Consider the following 25,680-nt stretch of genomic DNA (forward strand, 5'->3'; position numbering starts at 1 on the left):
TGCTCCTGATCTCATCCGTGGTCTATAGGATGCCCCCCAAGGAGAGGATTTCCACAAAGCAGATAAAAGTGGTGTTCCAGAACCATTTGCTGGAAAATTCAAAGCGGAGAATGCAACTTTGAGAGATTTTTTTTCCTGACAAAAACAATACTTTAGTATGAATACAGTAATTTTACGGTTTTCTTTCTAAGATCTTCAAGGCTAACCACTTGGAAGAAAAAATTAACATCATAGAGAAACGGCCGGAATTATTAACAAATGAGGACCTGCAGGGCAGAAAGGTGAGTAGCGGGAGCCTTTTGGCCACGCTGGGCTGTGTTAGGGTGGGCAGCACGGCACTGAAGTAGCCCAGGCCCCACCCTGTCCCTGGAGTCTCACAGTGGGTCCTCCACGCAACCTTACCTCCTACGAGCTCCCACCATCAAGGGTGTGGTGAAGCTTTCATGGAGCTGCCCGGTGAGCAGATGGTTGCACTGCTCTTTTTTTTTTTGAAAATGGGGTCTCACGCTGTCGTCCAGGCTGGAGTGCAGTGGCACGATCTTGGCTTACTGCAGCCTCGACCTTCCAGCCTCAAGCGATCCTCCCACCTCTCCCGAGTAGCTGGGACTGTAGGCATGTGCCATTATGCCTGGCTAATTTTTGTATTTTTTGTAGAGTCAGCGTTTCATGTGGCCCAGGCTGGTCTTGAACTCCTGGGCTCATGCGATCTGCCAGCCTCAGCCTCCCAAAGTGCTGGGATTACAGGCATGAGCCACCACACCTGGCTGTACTGCTCTTAGCTCAGCCTCATCTCTGCCCCTTCAGGTCAGGACAGAGCAGCTCTCTTGGGGTTCCTAGGAGCAGAGCATGTCCTTTCCTCTCCACCGCACTCCTGTCTTCATTCCCCGTCCACGGCTTCCTGCTGCAGTCAGGCTTCCAGGCCCTGAAACTGCTTCTGCCAGCAACCTCGTCGTTACTCCCACGGTCTCCCTGCAGGCTTCATCTGCTCTGCCCGCTTGTCCTTGTGACCCGGGACTTCTGCCTGTGCTGGGGAGGTCGCTTTCCCCTCACCTTCCTGGCTGCTCCTTACCTTGCGCTGCTCCGTGGCACTCTCCCCGTGTCCCCCGCTTCCCCTACTGCATCCTGTCTGGTAATCACGTTCCTTCTCATGTGTGAATCAGTGACCATCAGAGCCGGCCTTCACTCTTTACTATTTTGGATTCAAATCTCATGTCCAGCTGCCATCCTGTCACCTTTCCTTGAATATGCCACAAACTGGACTCACCCAACGCAGAGCTATCATCTTTCATCTTTCCTGCCAGTCTTTTTTTAAATAACAGCTTTATTGAGATGTAGTTGACATACCACAAAATTAATGCATTTCAAGTGTACAGCTGAGTGATTTTTTAAGTAAATATATGGAGTTAACCGTCACCCAGTCTCATTTAGAACATTTCCAGGCTAGACATGGTGGCACATGTCTGTAATCCCAGAACTTCGGAAGGCCAAGGTGGGAGGATCGCTTGGACCCAGGAGTTCAAGACCAATCTGAGTAACATAGGGAGACCCTGTCTCTATAAAAACAAAAAAAATTAACCGAGTGTGGTGGCACGTGCCTGTAGTCCCAGGAGGCTGAGGTGGGTGAGGTGGGAGGATCGCCTGAGCCCAGGAGTTGGAGGCTGCAGGGAGCCGTGCTTGTGGCAGAGCACTACAGCATGGCTGACAGAGTGATACCTTGTCTCTAAAAAAAAATGGGAATGAAAAGAGAACATTTCTGTTACCTCCCAAATTCCCGGGAGCCTGTTGATAGTCTGCATCCCCATGCCCAGGCCTGGCAGCCACTGGTCTGGTTTGTGTCTCCAGTATGTGCCTCTTCTGGCATTTCTCAAAAGTGAGGTGCGTAGTGTGCGGTCGTGTGAGTCTGGCTCCTTTCACTGAGCATAACGTCTTTGAGGTTCACCCATTTCGTTCTTTTGAAGGCTGCGTAGCATTCCACAGTGTGGCTATCCATTCATGTGCTTATGGACGTTTGGATTGTGTCCAGTTTTTGGCCACTTTGAATAAGGCTCCTGTGAACATGGATTCACTGGTCTTAGAGAGGATGTATGTCCTCAGTCTCTTATGCAGATGCCTTGGTGTGGATTGCTGGGTCATGTGGTAGCTACGATCAACTTTTTAAGAAGCTGCTGAACTGTTGGTTGAAGTGGCTGTCCTTTTGACATCCCCATCGGTAACATCTGAGGGTCCAGGTTCTCGGATCCTCACCAGCACCTGGCATTGGCTTTTTTTTTTTTAGCATAACCATTTTAATGGGAGTGTGGTGATGTCTCCACATAGTTTTAATTTGTATTTGCCCAATGACTGATGATGGTGAACATTTCGTGTGCTTGTCTTGCTTGGTGAAATGTCTATTCAAGCCTTTTGCCCATTTAAATAACAGTTTTATTGAGATAATAATTCACATACCTTACGATTCACTCAGTGATTTTTGTATATTCATAAGGTTGTGTAACCATCAGCACATCAGTTTAAGAACCCTTTCATTACCCACTGGCAGTCATGCACCATTTGTCGGCAGTCCCCCAGCCCTGGGCACCCACTCTTCTCCTTTCTATCTTTAGCTTGCCCATTCTGGGCATCTTGTGTGAATGCAGTCAGACAGTGTGTGGTCTTTCGTGGCTGGCCTCTCATGTGGCTTCATGTTTTCGGGCTCATCCATGTCGTAGCCTGAATCAATACCTCATTTCTCTTTCTTGCTGAATAAGATTCCATTGTGTGGATAGACCATGTTATTTATCTGTTTCTCAGCTGATGGACATTCGGGTGGCTCCACTTTTGGGCTGTTGTGAGTAATGCTGCTATAAATATTCATCCACAAGTCGCCTTTTTTCTCCCTCATAGATGAGGGCGTAGGAGATGATTCTGAAAGCCACTGTGTGGTGTACCGGTAGACCGGGGTCACGTTGAATTGGAGTGGTGGGAGTGGGCGTTCTTGCCATGTTCCTGATGCTGTGTGGGGAGGCGAGGAAGCACTCAGGGCAGCCCCTTCTGTCTGCCAGCATTTCCTGCTGCATCTCCATCATCTCTGACTGGCCCCACTTTGGTGCCTGTCTGCTTGGGCCCGCCCAGGGTCGGCTACCTCCTTACCCTCTGCCACTCCTTCCTCTCCTCCCACCCCTCCCACCCTGGAGTCTCCGTTTCTTACCCGGACTCTTTCTGCACTCTCCCAGGTCGCCTCCGTCCCCAGCACCTGCAGGTTCCCTTCCACACTTCGTGGTCCTCAGCAGCATCTTCTAAATCACATTCCTTCTGATTTTGAACCCCGATGAAAACTTCTAGTGACACCCACCACCCCCACCGCCGCCTCCGGGATGAGTCCAGCCCCTCACCCTGTCCTGGCTGCCTTGGGCTGGGCTGGCTCCTGTCCAGCTCCACACCCTTACCTTGGGGGGCCTTGCTGTCTCCCGGCCTCACTCTTGCCCCTGCTGCCCCTCCCTCGGCCATTCAGGCTCCTCGCCGTGCACGTGTTCATTTACTCACAAATGTTCACAGAACATCTGGTCACGGCACTGGCCCACTGCTGGGGGATGCTGGGCCACCAGTCCCTGCTCTTGTGGTGCTCAGAGCCTGGGGAGGGAGACGGAGACAAGCCCCGGTAAGTCCTGAGATAAAGCGTCCAGTGGGGGTTGACAGGATGCCACTCTGGAAGCCCCGTCTGGCACGTTTATTTCTGGGCTCCCTCCATGACCCCCTTCCTTGCTTTTTTCTATCACATGGGGTCAGCCCCACTTTGTCTGCTTCCCTCTTCTGCTCTGCTCTCCTGAGCACGGGACTCATATCTGGTTGTAATCTTTACAGCCTCCAGGGCAGGTACAGAGCACCTTGCCGCTTTGCTTGTTTGTTGACTGAGGGAGGGAGGGACTGATGAGGGAGGGAGGGAATGAGTGACTGAATGAGTGAGTGACTGAGTGAGGGAGGGAGAGGGAGGGAGTGAGGGAGTGACTTGAGTGACTGAGTGGCCTGTTGCTTCCGTGTTCCTGTTAACACTCCTGGGCCGAGCCCTCCTGACACCTGGGCCCTGCTTCTCGCCCACTCACCAGGTCTCTCTCCTCCTGGGCGAGCCGTTCTTCACTACCAGCCTGCTGCCGTGGCACAACCTCTATTTCTGGTACGTGCGGACCGCTGTGGACCAGCACCTGGGGCCAGGTGCCATGGTGATGCCCCAGGCAGCCTCGCTGCACGCTGTGGTTGTGGAGTTCAGGGTAGGCCACCCAGGGGATGTTGGAGAAAAAAGCAGAGGAGGCGGGTGGGGAACCTTGTTTTCTTGCAGGAACCTTGGGTGCCTGTAGAGCGGCTCGGGCCTTGATGATTTGAGCTTGTGTTTGCTTTCTGTGTCAGCACACTGTGGGGTTGAATAGAAGATGCTTGCCTTTTAAAAAATGTGATAATTTGACATATGAAATGGAAATGGCTGAGTGTTGTCATTTTACAATTGTGGCTTATCAGAATAATTTAAAAATATAAATTAAGCATTTCAGAAGCCATGCCGTGTGGCCTGCTCTGCTCTCATTAATAGCCGAGGCTTCAATTGTTAAAGGCATTTTGAGATGGGAGAGTCAGCTGCTTTGTGCAAGAAAAAATGGAAAAGCTTCCTTTTAATTTTCTCATCAAAGCAGAACCATAGTCACAAAGTCATTTTGGGAAGGGCATTTTTATTAATAGGATTTGAAAAGCTTTACCCTGGATGGAGAGTGTATCTCATTTGATGAGAGTGGTTTTCTCTCCTAGCTTAGTGGCTCCATCACTGAAATTCTGGGCGTTTCTCCTGTGTTACTTGTTTACCTAATCAGATTTCCACAAGAATTCTGGTTTTCATGGCCAAAGAGGGGATGTCACTTTCCATGCGTGCGTGTGACCAGGAGGAAGGGAGGGAAGGCTGTGTGGCCTGAGTGTCCTCTGGATTCCTCTTGGCAGGGTCTTTTTCTCTCCCCAGCATCCTCATGAACTGGAGATGATGCTGGGGAGAGAATTGGCTTACAGATTTCTTCCCAAAGAAATGATGTTCAGGATGGCCCGGATAGGAGTGTGCAGCCCCCAGCCTGGTAGCTCTGGCCGACTGTCCCTTATAGGAGAGGACTCAGGTGTCACGTCAGAGCTTGCAGGTTCCCGCCCAACCCAGTCTGTTACAGAAACCATTGTGGATCTTTGTTCTCTCTGAGCCCCTTCATACTTGGGGGTCTCTTTCAGGTGTGCAGGGAACAGCAAGATGTGCCTCTTGTTCTTGCTGCCACTCTTCCCTGTGTCCTGGCGGGCGGGTGTGGACGGGGCTGCTCCTTCCTCACAGGATCTGTGGCGGATCCGGAGCCCCTGTGGTGACTGCGAAGGCTTCGACGTGCACATCATGGACGACATGATTAAGGTAGGCAGGGCCACACTCTGCGTAGTCCCCCCCGCCTGCTCCTGTATCGCAGGCCTCTCACAGGGTCCCAGCTTGGGCAGCACAGGCTCTTCTGTTGGGGGCAGTGAGGTCAGGTGCTGCCATTTTGTGTGGTTCAACATGAGCATTGCTTGGTACCAGCCCTGTTCTTGGCTCCGTGCTGTCACCCTGTGTCAGAATCTCCACTGGGCCCGCACGTCCTGTCATTGCAACTGCCCCCGCCAGTGCCCACAGCTTGTTTTCTAGTGGGGCTGACTTTCCAGAGGCCATCTGGGAACCTTCTTAGGCAGCCATTTCCATGGTGGGGGCTCCATTCCCAGGAGGGGTACCTGAGGAGGGTCCCACAGGTTATTTACATGGTAGGGGTTAGCAACTGGGCCTACGTTCTCCAGAACCATGGGCTGTCCTGACAGCATCAGTGGTCCTTGGATTCATGAGGACTGAAGCTGAGGGTCGTGTTCCATCCACATGAGAGGGGCAGGGTGAGGAGCATGGGCCGTGCTGTGTATTAAGGAAATGCACATGGCTCCTGCTTGTCATCCCAGCACTCTGGGAACCTGAGGCAGGTGGATTGCTTGAGCCCAGACGTTCGAGACCAGCCTGGGCAATATAGCAAGACCCTGTCTCAACAAAAAATTAGCCAGGCATGGTAGTGCACACCTGTATTCCCAGCTACTCAGGAGGCTGAGGTGGGAGGATGGCTTTAGCCTGGGAGGTTGAGGCTGCAGTGAGCTGCGTTTGCGCCACTGCCTTCAGGCTGGGTGACAGAGCAAGACCCTGTCTCAAAAAAAGAAATCTCATGGACACCAGAGGAGCGGGAAGCAGCGGTGGCCCCGCAGCAGCAGCTATGCATCGGGAGGTGGGGCTTTTCTGCTTCTGCTCACCTTTCCGCTCACATTTTCCCATAGCGAACATGGATTGCCTGTGTGTGAAAACTTTTTTAAGTAAATTAAACCTTGTGGATATTTTCAGTTTGTATCTTATCTGCCCCTCACAGCAGACCATTGACTGTTCGATGCTTTTAGAAATCTCCTTCGTGCTGAGCCCTGCGTGCTCTGGACCCATGCGCTCTACGCCTCCTCTGGGCCCCTGCTCATGGCCTGCCCACCCTGGCTGTCCCTGTCCCCTCTTGCTGATACGGTTCTGCCACTCTGGTCCTGGGCCAGTGTCTGTCTCTCGTGTGCTAAGGCAGATGGCCGAGAGTGGTGGGTATCCCACAGTGGGGTGCCAGGCATTTTTACTTCTATGCTTTCCAAATCCACCTGCCCTTCCCCACCCTTAGCCTGGCCCTTCCAGTGCCCTGTCTTAGACCTGGCGCCACTTCACACGACCAGCCAGGCCCAGGGCCCCGGGCACCCTCCCTGGCAAGTCCTCCCATCCCCTGCCATTGGTCTTTGTGCTCCTGGTGAGCCTCCGACCCAGGCTGTCCCCTGACTGCTGCCGTCCTGGTTTGGGCCCCTCCTGCTCTGGCCGTCCTCCACACGGAGCCCACATGAACTTGTAGATCTGAGTCTGGCCACATCCCCACTGCAGGAATGCCCTAGCTGGCTCCCCACACCACACCTGCAGAGTGGCCCAGCTGGCCTGGGTGCCCTGGCCTGCTCTCCTGGCTTAGCTCTATCCTCAAGGCCCCCTCTGGCCCTTCTCCTGCCGGCTCCCATTTGACCGTCAGCTCCCCTCCTCCAGGCAGCTTTCTGCATCCCTCCTGGATGCAGGTGCCCCCAGCCTGCCAGCAGGCACCGGGGCTGTACTGTCACGCATTTATCCCTCCCCGTGGCCCAGGGCCCACCTGTCAGGGCCACACAGCTGTGGTGGTCACCAAGTTTCTAGGTGCTGGGTGTTCTCACCAGTGATGTAGACGTGTGGTCCTCAGAACGCTTGAGACAGGCGGCACCACCCCATCTTAAAAATCCGGAGAGCGAGGCTCAGAGCCAGCGGTGCCTGAGGAACCACTGATGAGAGAGAAGTGGCAGAGAGGGGGAGCCGCTGGTCTGCTGGGCGCTCGGCATCTTTATGGGAGAACGCACACCCCTTGTGACTGTAGTCAGTGGGAGCCAAGCCGGGGAGGGGTCCCTCTGTCTAGCTGCCGGCCTGTCTCTGCAGCCCCCAGGCCCCCTTCTGTTCGCAGTGTGCCCTGGACTTCAGGGAGAGCAGGGAAGCTGAGCCCCACCCGCTGTGGGAGTACCCATGCCGCAGCCTCTCCCAGCCCTGGCAGATCCTGACCTTTGACTTCCGGCAGCCGGTGCCCCTGCAGCCCCTGTGTGCCGAGGGCACCGTGGAGCTCAGAAGGTGGGTGCAGGGAGGGCTGGGGGGCAGGGAGGGGCTGCTGCTTGCCCTTGGAGTTCTCACCCCCGTGGTGAGCACAGCTGGCCTGGGAGACACACGTGGAGGGGGTATTCGTCCTCCCCACAACCTTGCCCTTCCCTGTCAGAGTGGCCCTGCGCGTGTGGTGGTTCCCACGGTCCTGTGTGTGCCACTGGTGGAGGAGCCAGGAAGGGCTCTGCTCCCCCCTACATCTGAGGCTCCCTTGTTGGATCACAGCTCAGGAAGATGGGAGCTTACTTCCTGTGGTCACCGATGCACCATTTTCCTGAACCCTCCTGGGAGCTGAAGCAGGTCAGGGTCAGCAAGTGCTGCTTGCATCCAGGCACGGGCAGCCCTGTCCTGCTCCGGCCCTCACCCCACCCTCGCCCGAGGAGTGACTCCTCCTGGAAGCACCTCCCAATTCAGGGCAGGCAGCCAGGCAGGGCGGGCGCCATCACCTGAGCTCCCAGGGTTGCTGTCTGGGGCATCAGAGGGGCCTTCCAGCCTTCAGTGCCAGGCTGTGCCTCAAGCCCCCCCAGACCCTGCAGCCACACCGGCCCTGCCCCATGTGTGGCCTGGCTGCAGGGCTCGGGTTGGCTCAGGTGGGGGCTCGGCTGCGGCTGTTCTGGCTGGGGTTTTTCTGAGGAATGTTTATGTAACTGCAGCACTAGGAACTCCCGGCAGGGCAGGAAGGAAGTGGGGAAGACCACGGGTTTCTGGAAAGCCGCAGGAGCTGCAGCTGTTCCCCACCTGCCTCTTGTGTGACTACTTCTGCTGGGCCCCCCTCTTCTTGACAGGCCCGGGCAGAGCCACGCAGCCGTGCTATGGATGGAGTACCACCTGACCCCGGAGTGCACGCTCAGCACTGGCCTCCTGGAGCCTGCAGACCCCGAGGTAGTGCCTGCGCGCCGGGCCCAGTGTGCGTGCAGACCCTGAGAGCAGGCGCCGCCTGGGGAGGCCTCCCTGCCCCCGTGCTCTGGGTGTTTCTGTCACAAGTTCTTCGGGCCAGATGATGACCCCTCAGTGGTCCTGGGCCATCTGGCCCCTGAGCAGCTTCTCTGCTGCGAGCTGCCTGGGCTGGAGGCTGGCTAGGAAGGAGGCTCAGGTGCCAGGGAGCCCTCACCATCTTCCTGCTCTTCTTCCTACAGGGGGGCTGCTGCTGGAACCCCCACTGCAAGCAGGCCGTCTACTTCTTCAGCCCTGCCCCAGGTCCCAGAGCACTGCTGGGTGGCCCGTGGACTGTCACCTATGCGGTGGAGTTTCACCCCGACACAGGCAACATCGTCATGGAGTTCAGGCATGCAGATACCCCAGACTGACCACTCTTGAGCAATAAAGTGGCCTGAGGGCTGGGGTTCTGAGTGGCTCATGGCTTTCTAGTGGGGGAAGGCTGAAGGCCCTCCTCTCCTCTCTGGGAGCTGCTCGGCCTCAGGGATGGGAAAGACTGCGCCGTGTTGCATCTTGTTGCATCTTTGCACTGCTGGCCTCTGGCTCCAGCTGTGGCAGGAAGCATGAGAGGGTGACTGAATTTGGAGCCCTGGAGGGGCTGGGAAGACCCCCCTGCTTGTGCTTCTGAGGTGCTGAGAACGCTCCAACACAGAGACATCTCTCCCCAACTGGGAAGGGAGTGGAAGCACGGGGAGCTTGTGGGGCTGGCCAGTGGGGTTGTCCACGCCGCCCTCGGCGAGCAGTCCCCATGGCGGGAGCCTGTCCTGTCTGTCCCACTCTCGAGGATCTCCGGGTCCCTGCTCTTCTGGTTTCTGCTAGGAGGGTGGAGATTTCTGGCCCTCTAGTGGGTGGAGATGCTGAGTTGTGGCTGGGTCTCTGGGGCTTGAAGACCCTGGCTGGGCCCGGGCTGAGAGGCCTGGGTTCTGGCCCTTTCACCTGACAGGTAACTTCAAGCCACATCCATAGGTGTCTGGCCTCAGTGCTGCACCAGCTGGTGGCCTGCCAGGACCTGAGACCGGACACAAGGCAGCTGTCCCAGAGCAGTTCCTGAGATGCAGGCCCAGGAAAGCGGCTGTCAGGGGAGCTGGGAGGCAGCCCTGTTCCCTGCACCTCCCTCAGATTGGAAAACCCCTCCTGCAGGTGGGGTATGGCAGGGAGCAGCCCCTGCCCAGCACCGCTTCACCAGGAAGGTCAGTAGGCGCCGTGGCCTTGCTTCTCTCACACGCTAACCCCCCTTTGGTTATGTCCCAGCTCTCAGAGGTAACAGCAGACACCATGTGAGAGAACCCAGTGGCCTCTGGCTTGCAGCTCAGGAGGTGAGGCTTGTGCCAGGCCAGCCGAGCCGCCTGTATGAGCAGAGTTCCGGTGTCCTCAGATTTAGGGCAGACTTGGGCAGCGCCTGTCCTGCAGTTGGGGGCAGGAACTCCCTCCCCTGCCCCCAGGCATGCCCCTGAGGCCTGGCCCCAGCTTGTCGCTGAAATAAGTGGAGAACACCAGCCTCGAGCCTCACAGTTTTATTTTCTCCTCATTATCCATCCTTCCTTTCAGCACCAGTAAGGAAAAAGAACACCTCTCTTTGCAAAATATTTTATCAGGTGTAAGACTTGTTTTTCTTCTAGGGAAGAACCGTCTGGATATATATTTGATAATGTTTTTACCAAAACCGTAGGTGTGCTTACCATAGAAAACCCCTAATGTCCCATGAAGATACAATACAGAAAAAAATACAGAAATTAAAAAAGTTTTTATAACAGTATTTCTAAATCTCAGCAAGTTAAAAAGCAGTAGTTAAAAAGCATCAAGATTAATATACTTAAAACTTAAGGTGGTTTTGGACAAATGAAAATGAACATTTCCTTCCTCAGTGGCCCCCGCGCCTTGTGGCTTCCTTTGAGACTGGGCCTAGGGCAGGAACAGAGTCTTGGTATGGGCCTCGGGTGACCCGTGTGCCCACCCCTGCTAGGCCTTAGATGCCACAGAATCTGAGATCCAGCAATGGTTCTGTTTAAAAAATCGGTGGAAGGGCCTGGCCTGCACACAAGGCCCGGGAGTCCACAGGCAGCCACAATGAGACACGTGGGTGGGGGGGTCCCGGCCTTGGTGCTGAGGGAGGTGTGCGGGGGCCTGGGGGCCGCACGTCCTTACTCTGGACGCCAGGACCTGACTAGGCAGAGGCGACCTTGTGATGACAGAGAATGACTTGCCTAAGGCCGCCTGTGAGGTGGGAGGGGAGGAGCATGCAGCCCTGACTCCCACGCCTGCTGCCCCGGGAGGGGGGGTGCCTGGGTGGGGAAGCTATGTTGGGGTCTGGTGTGGGGGCCCTGCCCAGGCCTCAACTGCTCTCCCTGTGCAGGCAGTCGGCAGGCGGCTCGAGGTCTAGGGGTCCAGGGCCGGCCGGCCCAGTCGCTTGTGTGAGCAGAGTCCCAGCTGCTTCTGGAAGTTGGGGGCCTCCACATCATGAAGCTCAGTCAAGGCTCACAGGCCAGCCTCTTGGAGGGGTGGGCCGGGCAGAGAGCCCAGCAGGATGCTCGCCCTCAGCAGCCCCTTCCTGGCTCTGGACTCTGGAGGGGCAGGGCTTGGGCCCGGGCAGACGGTGCTTCCCAGGCCAGGTGAGTTCAGACAGGCCAGTGTCACAAGGATGCACATCCTAGCGCCAGGCTCCCTGGGCTCTGCAGCGTTGTCTGCCCCAGCACAGGGCCAGGCGTCTGGCTGGCTGCGTGGCCCCCTCTTGGTCCCTCTTGCAGCTCAATGGGTGACAAGGCACAGCATCAGGGCACCAGCACCAGGAGGGGCTGACAGCAGACAGCAGGTCCTGGTGCTCCCTCCAGCCTCACCAGGCAAAGCCGGCCCTGGGCCAGGCTGGATGCAGGGCCAGGGCGCCACGAGGAGCGGAGGTCAGCGGGGATTGTCAAAAACAGTCCCTCAAGTTGAGTCTCGAACTTTGAAACAGACAAAACCTTCGCTGCATGACAGGAGCAGCCCTGGAGTCTCTTAAAGGCAGGTGGGCAGAGGCAGTGCTGCCGAAGGGGCCTGGGGGCTGTAGGCATCTTGGGGCTGGAGGCAGATCGCGGACCACAAGCTGTTGGCCAGCTCTGCCATGCTGAACTTGGGTGCCGGTACCACACCCTGCCCTGGGCATGCAGCAACTGTCAGCCTTGCTGCCCCAGCTTGCGCACTGGTGAGGGCCAGGCTGCTCTCTGCACCTTGGCTTCCTGCCTCCTAGGCCGGGGTCCCCTTGTGGCCTTGGTGTTGGCTGGGGTAGCTGTTGAGGATGGGCCTGGGAGGCCAGAGCCGCAGCCCCACCCGGGGGGCAGGCAGGGGTTCCTGAGCTCAGCCGGCACGCAGGTGGGGCACGTCCCCAGGGAGGGATTGGTCCCGAACCAGAGAGGTGTCCGGTGGGGGAGAGGATTGGCAGAAAGAAGAGGATGTGTTGGTTTTGATAGAAGAGAAGCTACAAATAGATTATTTTCAAAATCAGGATCCCCCCACCCCCCTTTATGCTGTGAGTCCCTTCTTCCTGTAAAAAAAAAAAAAAAAAAAAAAAGTGGATACTCTCTTCTCGGATCCCCGTTTATGGCTCCACTGCCCAGATGCGAGGCTCCCGGAGGAGGCCCAGGGCGCCAGAGCCTGCCAGACTCTGTTGTGCCTGAGCTGGGGAAGGGACCCTGTCTCGGGAAGAGCAAAGTTCTATGCAGACTCTGTGAAGTGAGGGTTGGTTTTGTGATTAACCTTTTTCTGATTTTCTTTTTAAAATGTAATTGCCCTTGAATGCGAGACCCTGGGAAGAGCCCTGGGCTGGCTGGTAGAGATGCAGCCCTCGGACCCTGCAGGAGCCGGCCCACACTGGAGGCGGGAGAGCTGGTGGCCGTGCCCAGGAAGTGCTTCTTTGGCTGGTTCTGATTGTGTTTGGAGTTTGGCCTTGAGTGAGGCCCGAGCAAGGGGTCTGTGGCTACGGCGTGGCACGTGGCATGCGGGCAGCGTGCATGCGAGGGTGCAGGCATGCGAGACGACATTGGCAGCAGACAAAAATAAAGAACCCTGGACAAAGCTTAAGAAGAGATACAGAGAGTACATGAACCCGGTCCTCATACTAACCCACGGGTTACAAACTCGGTTGTGCTGTAGATTTGTAGAAAATCGTGTTGTGAAAGAATGGCACTGGTTAGGCAGCTGGAGGCTCCCGGGGCGGGCCTGACTCCTCTGTCCACAGTGAGGCCCAGAGGCGCAGAGCAGCGCAGCTTCCAGGTTCCCGGGCACTGACTGTGGCTCCCTCCCTGTCCCTGCCCTCCTCCCCCAAGCACCGGGCACTCGATGGAGGGGACACGGCCCAGGGATGGGCTGCAGCTGCAAGGGCTGGCAGAGGCCCCGCTGCTCCAGACGGTCTATGCCTCCTCCTCCCCCGAAGACACCATCAGTCGCATGGCTACTGGCAGGTGGTCCGTCAGGCCGGACAGCTGGGTGACAAAACTGAATTCTTCCACCTCCTGGGGTGAGTGGGAGAGGGGAGAAACAGCCTGGTCAGATTCCAAGGGCATCTTGCAGGGAGTGGCCTGGGGATCCCCGAAGTGAGGCCCCAGGGCTGGGGTGGGCTGGGACCTTCCTGCAGTCAGAGAGATGGGGCCTGGAGGACCTGGGGCCCTAAGGGTCTGAGGGAGTGATGGGTATCATTGTAAGAGTGGCTTGGGGCGTGGGGTTTCAGGGAGTCGGCTGTTGAGAGCTGCAGGGCCCGGGCCCTGCTCTCTCTTTGCATGGCCCTGGCTGCTGGGCCCGCCTGACTCACGGCCTTCCAGTCTGGGCACAGCCCCTCCTCTGCGTGCAGCATGTAGTCGATGCGCCGGCCGTTGCCCTTCAGCAGCTCCTTCCGCCCCTTCTGGCCCGAGCTCTTGCTGGTGGGAAACGCCAGGTACTCCCTGCGGCCCTCCTCACTCTCCAGGACCCTGTCCACACATGCAGGAGGCAGGTGAGCCCCCATGCCCACCCCTGTGGGCCTGGCAGGGGCTGGGTGTGGAGCCATGGTCTCCTCCCAGTGTGGGAGCGGGTGGGTGGGACCAAAGCGCTGGGTTTAAGATCTCTCCCCTGCGGGTCCAAAAAGGGCCTCAGCTGGGGGCAGGCCGAGTTGCCTGTGGGTTCCTGGCTGAATCTGGGCTCCGGAGCCCGTCGAAGTGTTCTGTCCACCCCAGCCTGGCCAGCACTCACTTTCCCTTTCTGAACTCAGACAGAACTGATCCCACCCGTTCCCCAGAATGGGCTTCTGCCCTGAGCCAATAGGGGGCCTGTTTTGGGAAGCTTGGTCTTTGCCATGAGTCTCGAGGACCCTTGTGACTGTTGTTCCCAGGTTGACAGGGGCTGAGGGAGCCAGGAGAGCACCTCCGAGGAGTCTCATGTGGGGCTGTCCCTACGTGGCTGTGTGACTCTGCTTATGTTACCAAGCCTCCAAGCCTCTGTTTCCTCCTCTGAAACAAGAATGGTTGCTGTGGGCCCCAAGATGCTTCAGGGAACAGGCTGTCATCCCGCTTCTGAGTGAGGAAACCCATGATGGTGCTAGGGGATCCATAGGGAGGGCAGGGCGCTGGAGCAGGGGGATGTGACATCTGGAATCCCTTTCTGGCACTGTTGCCCTGAGACAAGCAGTATGCCTGTCTGCTTCCTGCCAGCCTGTCCCCTGGGGCCTCAGCACCACTGGGCCAGAGGCTTAGGACCCCCTCCTGGGAGCCCCCATTGCAGAGGGCAGGCTGGGGCCAGGGCCTGGGATGGCAAGTGCAGTGGTGAGAGACCCTGCACAGGCCGCCAGGTCAGTGAGTGCCTGGACGGATGCAAAAGGGGCACCCGGTGAGGTAGGGCCTGCAAACATGGGCTTCCACAAGGTTTTCATCAGCCTTAAGATAAATACACTAATGACATTCAGAACATTGTTACAGCTCAGAAATGGAATCCATCACTGTCCTTTGCCCTTGATAATTAATTCCAGCATCAATGATCTGAGAGCTACTGGTAGTCATTTTTTAATCATCATCTCATAAAAAGAATTTTCTCAGCATAGGATGATGTTTCAAATTTAGTCTATAATCTAATTAATTGGCTCAAATTAGCTGCAAGGAACCATCGCTGTGACTGCAGTCTCGGGCTGTGAATTATAAATTGGTTCTGCTGTTGGCCTCTCAGATGTGTTCTTTAAGATGTGTTCTTTATGGACATCTTACTGGGCTCAAGAATGAATTTTGGCTGGGATGGAACTGTCTCTACTTTGAAAATGGTTGGCTGTGTTATTGCTGCTGGTGTGTGTATTTGCCTGATTGGTGCTGCAAGCTGCAAGCTGCCAGGCTGCCTTCAGCAGGCGCCATACCCAGCAGCTCTTTCACAGGGGTCGACCCGTGGCCTGGCCCGGGGAAATTCCAGGCCCTTTCCTGTACCCAGCAGGCAGGGGCCCGGGGCAGGGCTAGCTCCTGAAAACAGGTCTGGGAAATACCCCTAGAGATTTAGCAAGGCCAGTACCCCTGGGCGTGAGGGCGTGAGGGCGTGAGGTCTACCTGCCTGGCCCAGCTCCCAGCTCTCAAAAGCTCTCAAAGGTGAGATGAGGGACAGGTTTCTGCCAAATAAAAGCCCTCATGAGCCCGAGCTGAGCTCTCCCATGTGGGTCCTGCCCAGTCCCTGTCTCCACCTTAGTCAGGGTGTACCTCATCCCTGGCCTGGGAGCGCAGTGCTTACTTCTGCAGGTTGTCGGGGGTGCACACATCCTCATCGTACAGGCCGTTCGTGTCCAGCAGAGTACCTGGGGGGGACGAGGGGGGTGACAGTGGTCGCTGCAGGCAGGGCCCAGGCAGCCTCTAGGGGGTGGCCGCTGTGGGTGGGCACGGGCTTCTGCTAGCCAGGGGCAGCTGAATGGGGCCCTTCCCCAGCAGTGGAGTCTTGGGGGTAGGTCCTGGTGATCTTTGAGGGAAGTCTGTGGGGAGCCCAGCTCCCATCCTCCTCCCCCAACCCCAGCTCACCGATGGCCCACGGCTTCTCCTCCCCGGGCCCCAAGCGGCAGGGGTCCCTGTAGTGGGTGAACAGGGAGTGTTGCTGCTCCAGCTTGTCGTCTGTGCGGGGAGGGAGGAAACGCTGAGGCACCAGGGGGCTTTGCTGTCCCACACGGCCTGTGCCCCTGCTTCCCATCAGTTACTCCCCATGTGCTGCCAGGCCCCCGTCCCTTAGGCCACTGCCCCTGGGTGGGATCTCAGTCCCAGTCAGGTGCCCCGTGCTTCATTTGTCGCTGCTTTTCTGTGTCCTTGAGAACACCTCCCCCAGCACACGCCCTGATCTTCAGCATTCCCTCTGAGGACAGTGACCACTGTCCTCGGACAGAGGAAAGAAGATCCCCACAAGGTCCATATGGTCATCGGATCCACAGATCAGTTATTTACAGCAAGTGTTTGCTGTTTCACTGATGATGAGCTTGTAGTCTTTCACCCTAATGGTTTAAGGTGCAATTCCCAGGGTTCAGATCCCAGTGCAATCACTGCCTGGCTATGTGACCTTGGGCTGGTTCTCCAGCCTCTCTGAGTCTCAGCTTCCTCTACCACACCACGTGGAGACATGCAATGCTTCCCTCTCAGGGTTGTTAAGACACTTAAGTGAAACAGCGATAGAATGGCAGCTGGCTCGAAGCAAGAACGTGGCACCCCGTTGATGGGTGTTACTAGTGGACTCGTCCTTTGTCTGCTTCAGAGGCCCCCAGCCTTCCTTGTCAGAGGTTCGTTTTTAGGGCATCTCTGTCTCCAGCTTTCTAGGCAGAGCGTGGGCTCTTCCTGTTCTAGGATTTCTAGGGGGCAGAGAAATCAGTCTTGCTAAATACCCCACCCACATGCTCTCGAGGAGCAGGAATTCTTTGAGCTGCCTAACAAAGTCTGTCTAGCTGTGACTGAGCCCACAGCCTCCCCAGAGCTGGAGACCTGAGTGGGGAGGAGCCCGGCCTCACCAGAGGAGCAGTTATCAAAGTTGAAATCTCCGCAGACGACGTCAAATGCCACCAGCTCCTCGGGGTTGGCTGCGCTGGACGAGGAGGTAGATTTTCGGAAATCAGCCAGCCAGTCCTGAAGCAGGTCCAGCTGCCCACACCGGATGGCGCTGTCCTCTGCAGGGCAGAAGTACAGAGACTGGATGATGAAGTTCGCCCCAGACCCCAGCTAGGCCCCAGGCGCTGATCCCATGCCTAGAAAATCACAGGTGGGCGGCAACCCTACCTTGCGGGGCATGCAGGTGTGTGCAGGCGATGTACCCGACGATTCTTTGGTCCTGAGGTGTGCTTCCCACCTGCACCTGGGGGAGGAGGGGGTCAGTGCTGCCACCTGCCAGTCACTGTGGCCCTGAGAGCACAGGACACGGGCAGTGCCTACCCACCCATGAGGTCAGACCCTCACAAGCCAGGCTCCTGGCTGGATTCTGGGGTCCGAGTAGGGACAGGATGGGTCCTGCTTCTAGGGACTTACGGATCTGGGCCAGAGACGGATGCTGAAAGAAACTATCGGCCTGTGGCGTGGGGAGTGCTGGCGGCCATCTGTGCAAAGCATGGGGGAAGTGCCGAACCGCAGCAAGCCTCCCCGGAGGCCCAGGCCCTGCCGTCTCCCAGTGACCAGCGTGGCCACGGCCCTCAGTTCCTTGTCCAGTCCTGTCTGTGGCTCTTTGCTCCCTCCGTCAGTTACACCCTAGACCTGGTCACACCCTGGTGCTTTCTCCCCCTGTGCCATGGCGTGGCCTCAGAGCCCACCCCACACAGTAAGAGGCCCAGACCCTGCCCCTCCTGGCCTCATCGCCTTCTGGCTGCATGGTGAGTCATCTGCTTTATAGGCCGTGGTCCCGTTGTCCCCTGTCTTGGATGAGAGCTCCCTGACCTGTGTCCTAGGCTGGCCCCTGCACACCCCTGGCTCCATCCTGAGCCCACTGTGGCAGCATCCTCTTCAGGTCTCCCCTCTGCCCCGACTTCCTGCTTACCTCCTTTACCCAAGACGGAGCCTTCCACCTGCCAGGTGGCAGGTGACCCTGGCAGGACCCCAAAGGCTGGCTTAATACAAATTAGCATCTCCACTGTACCCTGCAGGCAATTCATAACTGCCCTACCCCAGGTGGGGGCAAGATGGAGCCCTTGTCAGTGCTCAGCCCAGGAGAGGTGAGGGATGGCCACGGAGATGCCCCGCACAGAGAGGCTGCTTACCAGCTCCTCATCCCCTGCCCCTGGGATTCCTTCCCTCCTGTGCCTCTGTGCCCTCCCCAAGCCATGCAAATCCATTCCAGACTGAGTTTCCCAAGATGAGGAGACCCCAGACCCAAAAAGCACTCCAGGGAGGTGGCTGGGCAGGACACACTGCCTCTCCCAGTTGTTGGCTGAGGGCAGAGGGCCGCAGGGTGGGTGCCCCACATCTGTGGAGCTCACAGCAGCCCAAACGTCACAGCCCATCTGCTCCAACAGCCTCGGCAGGCTCCGTCCTTCCTTCACTGCTGCAGTCGGTCAGGCTGGTATTATCTCCTCCATCTGGACGTCCTCAGCAGCAGGTGCCCCTGGCTTTCTACAGCTCTTCATCCCCTTCCCAGCCCTAATGCACAGCCTTCCTTCCCCAGCACCTGGGGGTATGAACGTCTGGCTGTTCAGCCCCACAGGTTCACCATTCACTTCTTGCCCACAGACAGACCCAAACCTTAGCCTAACAGCATCCCCGCCCCCGGAATGGCTCTGTGAGATCACGCAGCATTGATGGTTCTGCTGCAAAAACAAAACATTGATGAAGCCGCCATGCTCAAAAGGCCACATGAGGCTGAGCACGGTGCCTCACGCCTGTAATCCCAGTACTTTGGGAGGCCGAGGCGAGTGGATCACCTGAGTTCAGGAGTTCGAGACCAGCCTGGCCAACATGATGAAATCCCATCTCGACTAAGAATACAAAAATTAGCTGGGTGTGCTGGGCACAGTGGCTCACACCTGTAATCCCAGCATTTTGGGAGGTTGAGGCAGGCAGATCACAAGGTCAGGAGTTCGAGACCAGCCTGACCAACATGGTAAAACACTGTCTCTACTAAAAATACAAAAATTAGCCGGGCGTGGTGGTACGTGCCTGTAATCCCAGCTATTCAGGAGGGTGAGGCAGGAGAATCGCTTGAACCTTGGAGGCGGAGGTCACAGTGAGCCAAGATCATGCCACTGCACTCCAGCCTAGGCAACAGAGTGAGACTCTGTCTCAAAAAAAAAAAAAAAAAAAAATTAGCTGGGTGTGCATGCCTGTAACCCCAGCTATTCAGGAGGCTGAGGCAGGAGAATCCCTTGGACCTGGGGGGCGGAGGTTGCAATGAGCCAAGATCGCCCCATTGCACCACTCTGGCCTGGGCGACAGAATGAGACTGTCTCAAAATAAATAAATAAAAGACCACACGGGGGCGCCGTCTTCAGGCAACAACTGCTCCTCCATGAGGATCATCTCAGGCCCAGTGGGCTCGTGCTGGGGTGGGGTGGCGACGCATGGACGTTACTTTTCTGGGTCCTTACAACGGCTCAGGCACATGATAAAGTGATGCTGCTTTTACCGTTGAACACACTGAGGCCAGAAGTTGAGTTGTGGGCCGGGGTCACAGGCTCACATGGTCTAAGAGGCAGCTTCCAGTCGGATCTGTTTGTCGTGCGCTGCTCTGCGCTGCTTTCTGAGGGGCTGGTGTCTTTGCGATTTCTCCCTGGCCGCCTGTTGGTTGGTCTTAAGGCGTCAGCCTCTCACTCATCCAACACTTGGTGTCACCTGCCCCGTGCTGTGTCCCGGACAGGGTTGGACACTCGCAGGGAGGCCTCAGACTGGGCCCTGCACGACAAGAACCCACCGGCCGGAGGAGTGACGAGGTCCTGCTCCCTCCCGCCCCGCTTCTCCCTCCTCATCTGCTGTGTGATCTCACCAAGATCCACTTGATTATTTGCTGGGCCTTATTGATTCCTGGCTCGTGGCCTTGGGAGCCGCAGAGCCTTGTGTTTCTCTTGCAAAAACAAGCAATCACACGAGAGGCTGTGCCTTTGAGTCCTGGCGGGCAAAGACTGTCAACAGAAGAGGCGTCCAGAATAAGGCTCTATTGTAGGTGAGGAAAAAGGGATTCCAGTCCCTTCCTTCACGGAGCCGCATTTCCCTGAAGGCTCTGAAGTCCCACACGGGAAACCATGAGGGCCTTCCGGGAAGGAGGGGACCGCTGATTTCTGCAGCGAGTCCCTCCAGCGTCCTGGCCCCTCTCCGGCTGGGCCTGTCCCCAAGGCAGCCCCACGTACTTCACTTCTCCGCGCTGGGATCCGCGTGTGCTGGGCACACCACAGCTCTGCTGTCCTGGTGCTCTGTCTGATGGACAGACAAGACCCTGGGCACGAGGGCAGAGGAGCCCATGAAGGGAAGAGAGGATTGTGTGGCTGGCCGCTGAGGGAGCTCCATGAGGTGGTGTGGCCACACCCAGTGTGGGACCAAGACAAGCAGGGGCCAGGGGTACAGGAGCCCCTCATCGGGGTTGTGGCTGGGGCAGAGCTGGAGCTAAGGGTGGTGGGGGCGGCGGGGGCGGGAGGTGGTACAAGGTGACGTTCAGACTTCCTGAGGCAGTGGAGGGCATAAGAGGAGTCACACCTGGCCTCAGACGAGGAGGGTGGCTGAAACCACAGCAGGGCTGATGCAGAGGAGGGGGCCTGGGCCAAGGGAGCTGGAGATGTGGGGTGTACCCAGGGCCATTTGGAAAGTGAGCTAGGGGCCTGGAATGGATGGGTCGGGCACAGGACAGAGCAGCCAAGGTGGTCCTTCTGGCTTCAGGATGGCAGAACACAGAAGAGGAGCAGCCCGGGGCAGAGGCTGAGTCTGGTTTGCGAGTGAATGGGGATGTGTCCTGGAGGCAGCCAGATGTAGGGCTGGGGGGAGAGGTCTGGGCCAGGACAAAGCAGAGGGGCCTCAGAAAGGGCAGAAATGGAAGCTGCAGAGTCTCACTCCCAGGCAGGTGTCATGGTGGTTGCTGGGAAACCCCACTGCGGGGCAGCCAACCACGGCTCCAGCTCACTGCAGCCGCGTGGGGTGCGGAATGTGGCAGGCCTGGGGCTGCTGAGAGAACCTGCAAACCGGGTTTTCTGTGAAATATCTTGATTTTAACATATTGGTCAAGGCTGGGTATGGTGGCTCACGCCTGTAATTCCAGCACTTTGGGAGGCCAAGGTGGGCGGATCACCTGAGGTCGGGAGTTTGAGATCAGCCTGACCAACACGGTGAAACTCCGTCTCTACTAAAAATAAAAAATTAGCCAGGCGTGGTGCTGCATGTCTGTAATCCCAGCTACTTGGGAGGCCAAGGCAGGAGAATTGCTTGAACCCGGGAGGCAGAGGTTGTGGTGAGCTGAGATCGCACCACTGCACTCCAGCCTGGGCAAGAGTGAAACTCCGTCTCAAAAAAAAAAAAAAAAAAAAAAAAAAGTCAATACAAAAAATTTTTGAATGTCATAGATCAGGTTACAGTTTGAGACCCAGGAGGTAGAGGAAGATGAAAAGAACTTTCAGGACAGAACCTGGGAGGAGGGGCTGTCCCAGGCAGACACTGTTGAGCTCAGTGGGAACAGTGAGGGTGCCCCACGGAGGAGGGAGGTGGGGACAGGATGTGTGGATTGATCTGTGCAGAAGTGGGCTGGGGTAGGGGGCGGGGGAGGCCCCGGCCTCTGAGCCACCTGTAGTAGGGTGGGAGTGAGGGGTGGGAGTAAGGGGCACATCCTCCCACCCTGGATCTGGCAACACATCCCCTTCCTCCCCAGAAAGTCACTCTAGCTGTCGAGACAAAAATACATCCAGGGAACAGAACACCAACGAACCATATGCCAAAACGGGAAGGTTGGATCTATCTGTCAGGAGTTGCTTCAATTTCACCATCCCTTGCTGTGAATGAAGAGCAGACGACCCAAACTCTGGGCCTGGCAGAGCCACACAAGAGCCATCGAGGAACCAGAAGTGGGGGCCAGGGCCCTTGCTGCCTGCCCTGGCTCCCATAGGGCTTGAAGACAAGCACCGCCACTCCTGGCAGGCGCCAGGTTGCGCACCAGTGTTTCCCTGGGCAGGTGGAGTGTGGTTGCTTCTGAAGGCGAACTGGGAAGTGAGGAAACCTGCCCTAGGCAGGTCTCTGAGCCGCAGCCCTCCCTGCAAAGCCACCACTTTTTCATGTCTCACCCTAAAGGGACAGAACCCACATCTGAAACAGCTGCTGCCTCTCAGGGCAGAAAGCCCTGTGCTGCATCCACTGGCCAAATGACGCTTCAGAAAACTGTGGAAGCACCATGAGCGGCTTTTGGATAGAGAACAAAAGTCGACACTCTGAGCATCTCAGGCACAGTAGAAGATAATGTGTAATGACCAAATTACCACAGCCTAAAAACTCCTCCAATCGAATCCAAATTAGCAGAAATAATTATGATTCACTTTAATTAGTGACTATGGAAGCGAAACCATGGCGGGTGGGCAGGCAGCCTGGCAGGGCAGCTGCACGACAGCCAGGAAGGAGGGGTGTCCAGGCCAGGGAAGCTAGTGGCCTCAGTGAGCCAGGCGGTGTCACGGCCTGGAGACCTGAGGGTCCCGTCGGCTTGCCTGATGCGCTTGGTCTGGGCTGGTCTCTCTGCCTCGTATGAACCGACAGGGCCCCTGCCTCCTGTTCTTCCTCACTTTATCACTGCCACCATCTCCACGGCTACCACCGCCACTCTTGCGCCAGCTCGGAACCCTTCCCAGGCCTTACTGCTCTGTTCCACTCCCACCCTCTCCCCACTTTACAGTTGGGGAAATGGTGGCTCAGAGATCTGAGGAACGGGCCCAAGATCACCCAGATGGGTCTGTCTGAGCCCAGAGCCTCGGTGCTCATCCCTGCATTGGTCTTGACTCTGTCCCCGAGCCAGGGCCCTGCTGTTTGGCTCCAGGAAAGACCGCGTCTGCCTCCCACTCCAACCTCCCACTCCAGCCCCCACGACGATGAGGACTCCCCGCTGCAGCCCCCCTGCCTACATGGCTCTAGGACCAGCTGGCACGTGGTCCGCAGGCTGGGCCGAGGTCTCCTACCTTGAGAAACAGAGCTCCCTTAGAGGCCAGGGCATCGTCGTTACACTTGTTGGGGTAACAGTGATACGCCACGTCCATGATGGGGTAGCGGCTGGCAAAGAGGAGGCCGCTGTTGAGACACTTGAAGCTGCAGCAGCCCTGGCAGCCGTAGACCCCGACGTCGTACAGGATGTACTCGAAGTAGCCGTGCAGCTGCTCTTTCAATTTGGTGGCTGCTCGCTTGTCAAACACCTCCTGCAGGCACAGGAAGTCCAGGTTGGCGGGGAAGAAGGCGGAGACCTCATGGTCGAAGGCCTCGTCGGGGTGCCGCCTCCTGCGCGCAGCCGCCTTCTTCACCACCGAGGCCTTGTACAGGAGCTTGCTGTTGGCACCTGGCTCCCCGCTGGCACTGGTGTCTGGCCCAGCTCGCCCCTTCACCAGGGACTCCCGGGAGGCCGAGGGGCTGCCCAGGCTCCCTGAATCCCCGTCCTGCTGATTATGGTTGGGCGTCTGGCCCCTTGGGCCCCCGCCAGCTCCGTTCCTGGCCTGGCCCCCAGGCGCAGGGTCGTCAGCTTCAGGTGGCCGGCCGCCCTCCTCGCCACCGATGCGCACGATGCAGGCATCCTCCGGGCTGCTGCTGTCGACAGGGTCCCCAGAGGCTGGGCCATTGGCAGCCTCGTCACCGGGGTGCCGCCCACCGTCACCCTTGTACTCCACAGAGGCTGTCCTCTTAATGCTCCCGGGGACGGCCCGGGCCACCCCATCGCCGCCCTGTGGTGACACCAGGCTGCTGAAGCTAGCGGCGCTGATGGAGGTATTGGTGGGGGAGTCGATGTAAATTTTGATCTGGGGCCGGGCGGCCCCATTGCGGATTCTCTGCCCGATCTCCTTGGCCCGCGCTTGGGTGTTAAAAAGGTTGTTGATCCTGGCGAGTGAGTCGGGCAGGAGGCAGACATTGGCAGTGGCGAAGCAGAAGCTTTTGCCAGGCCCCGTGCCCTTCCATTCACTGAGCAGGGCTGCCCCACCGGCCAGGCCCTTGTCTTCCAGCCGTGAATAGATGTAGGGCCGGCGGGCCGACTGCAGTGGGGACCAGAAGAGAAAGCCGAGAAACGCAAAGGGCAGCGAGGCCACCAGGAGGGCCAGGTAGATGGGCGTGAAGAGGGCAGTGCAGAGCAGCTGCAGGCAGCACGGGTCGTCCGCCCGCTGGCGCTTCTCGTAGGTGGTGGGTATGAAGGAGGCAGCGAGCCGGTCCACCAGCCAGTAGCATGGGAAGATAAGGGCCCAGGACACACAGTGCAGGGCGGACAGACAGCTGTTAGGAAAGGGGGTCGTGTACAAAACCATCGCAGCTCACTGGGCGCCGCAGCCGGCCCTACTACATGGTGTCCGTGACAGCTGCGGGCACTTTCCTGGGCGAGGGTGGGCGAGTTGGGGGCAGCTGGAGGAGGGGTCACCTCCTGGCGAGATGCAACTCCGGCTGGTCAATGGCGAGTGTTGGCCAGCCGGTCATGGTTCACCTCGGTGGGCCATGCGGAGGCCTACTGCAGACCCTGCAGAGACAAAAGTAGGGGGACTGTTTTTAGTGATCTTCAGGGGAGCGGGTCAGATATGGGGCCTTTGCCCCAGCTCATCCCACTCCTGCTTCCCCTGGTGTGAGTGGGACAGTTCTGAGAACCAGGCTGGAGGTGGCAGGCTCAGCAGGTGGCTGGGAGACAGCCCCCGCACACCGCTTCCTCCATGTATGCTGTTCTCTTGGAGCAAATAGCTTGGTGATATGACTGCCCCTAACTAACCATCTTGACCTTGTAACCCAATTGCTTGAAAAATGGTCCTGGTTTTCAGAGACTTACAGATTTGTGGGTGCAAAGGGAGCAGGCAGGGCATCCTAGAGGACGCCTGGGCCCACCCTGACCGGGGGCCGCCGGAAGCCCATCAGGAGCCAGGGCAGTTTTTAGAATGAGAGGGCAGGTGACCCTGGGTCAGAGGAGCCACAAACATGGCCACTTGTCATGGAGTGCCTGCCAGCTAAGGACAGAGCAGGAAAAAACAGCAGAGCAAAGGGGCCAGAGTCTCCTGGAGCAGAGGGCAGTGTGGCCAGCAGGGCCGCAGGGGAGGGCGGTCCCCCTTCATGCACAACTGGGCTGTCACTGTGGCCCCATTCTGCAGGATCACACCAAGCCCGGTGCTTCCACTCCACTGACCGCGGGAGAAAACCCCCAGCAAAGAGGATCCAAGCGCAGCCTGCGTCTTACCAACTTCCAGAACCATCAGAGTTCCCCTGACAGTCCCTGTGACTTTTGGAGAAGCTCCCTGGGGCTGTGTGGGTCTGGCCCAAGCTTTAACCGCTGTCCCTCATGTCCTCCAAGATGCAGCCCAGTCGAGACCCACAGCCACCTGAATAAGCCCACCCTCGGTCCCCTGTGGGAGCCACAAGTGGGTCTCAGAGCAGACTCAGAGCTCCACCTAGGCAAGGCTGCCAGGTGCATCTATTGTGCTGAATGTAAAATCAATAAAGACAAGCTTCTGGAGTGTTTGCCCAGCCTCCGGGGACCCACGTGTGATCACCCCGTGGGGGAGCCTATAGAAGTGTAACCCAGACTTTCCATGACTGGAGCAGTTGGGCCACTCTTTTCCCACCCACTGTCTTGCTGATTCAGCCCAGCTCCTGCCCTGGCACTTTGGGCGGTCTGAGCCCACAGTGCCATCCATCCTGGCCCCACACCCTATCCTCCTCCTGAATCCCTGGTCACCCAAGCCAGGGACCTAGGTGTCACTGGACTGTGCCTTTCCTCAGTCCCCATCAGTCCCTGCCACTCCTGCTGGACCCCCTGCGCCGGCCTGGGACTGCATCACGGTTCCCCAACTTTATCAGCCTCCACAAGGGCTGCAGGGATGCTCTCTATGTAGTCCGCTGTGTCACAGCTGCCTCACACCTACTGGAACTCCCTCAGCCCTTAGTGGGGAGCTCAGCCCCTCC

At 57.6% G+C, this 25,680-nt stretch overlaps 2 protein-coding genes across 32 annotated transcripts in view; one reads left to right on the forward strand and one right to left on the reverse strand.

The window, feature by feature from the left end:
* PRMT7 (protein arginine methyltransferase 7) overlaps positions 1 to 12,721 on the forward strand; it is a 52,084-nt gene extending 39,363 nt beyond the window's left edge. For 10 of the 29 annotated variants that reach the window (XM_019011817.4, XM_019011818.4, XM_055366232.2 and 7 more), the window contains 7 exons: positions 192 to 281; positions 4,080 to 4,241; positions 5,324 to 5,398; positions 7,545 to 7,705; positions 8,518 to 8,614; positions 8,869 to 9,017; positions 9,635 to 12,721. In XM_019011817.4, the coding sequence (XP_018867362.1) occupies positions 192 to 281; positions 4,080 to 4,241; positions 5,324 to 5,398; positions 7,545 to 7,705; positions 8,518 to 8,614; positions 8,869 to 9,017; positions 9,635 to 9,719 (819 nt within the window). In that variant the 3' untranslated portion in view covers positions 9,720 to 12,721. Of the gene's footprint in view, positions 1 to 191; positions 282 to 4,079; positions 4,242 to 5,323; positions 5,399 to 7,544; positions 7,706 to 7,957; positions 8,117 to 8,517; positions 8,615 to 8,868; positions 9,085 to 9,611 lie in introns of those variants that run through there. The other 19 variants (XM_019011823.4, XM_055366250.2, XM_055366247.2 and 16 more) reach the window with 7 other exon arrangements.
* Positions 10,168 to 25,680, reverse strand: part of SMPD3 (sphingomyelin phosphodiesterase 3) — a 90,235-nt gene continuing 74,722 nt past the window's right edge. For 2 of the 3 annotated variants that reach the window (XM_031002777.3, XM_031002776.3), the window contains 6 exons: positions 22,725 to 24,253; positions 16,888 to 16,963; positions 16,623 to 16,778; positions 15,655 to 15,744; positions 15,374 to 15,437; positions 10,168 to 13,605 (listed from right to left, as the gene is read on the reverse strand). In XM_031002777.3, the coding sequence (XP_030858637.2) occupies positions 13,275 to 13,605; positions 15,374 to 15,437; positions 15,655 to 15,744; positions 16,623 to 16,778; positions 16,888 to 16,963; positions 22,725 to 24,047 (2,040 nt within the window). In that variant the 5' untranslated portion in view covers positions 24,048 to 24,253 and the 3' untranslated portion in view covers positions 10,168 to 13,274. The remainder of the gene's footprint in view (positions 13,606 to 15,373; positions 15,438 to 15,654; positions 15,745 to 16,622; positions 16,779 to 16,887; positions 16,964 to 22,724; positions 24,254 to 25,680) is intronic. The other variant, XM_031002778.3, reaches the window with a different exon arrangement.

This window comes from Gorilla gorilla, chromosome 18, assembly GCF_029281585.2.
Source record: "Gorilla gorilla gorilla isolate KB3781 chromosome 18, NHGRI_mGorGor1-v2.1_pri, whole genome shotgun sequence".
NCBI lineage: Eukaryota > Metazoa > Chordata > Mammalia > Primates > Hominidae > Gorilla > Gorilla gorilla.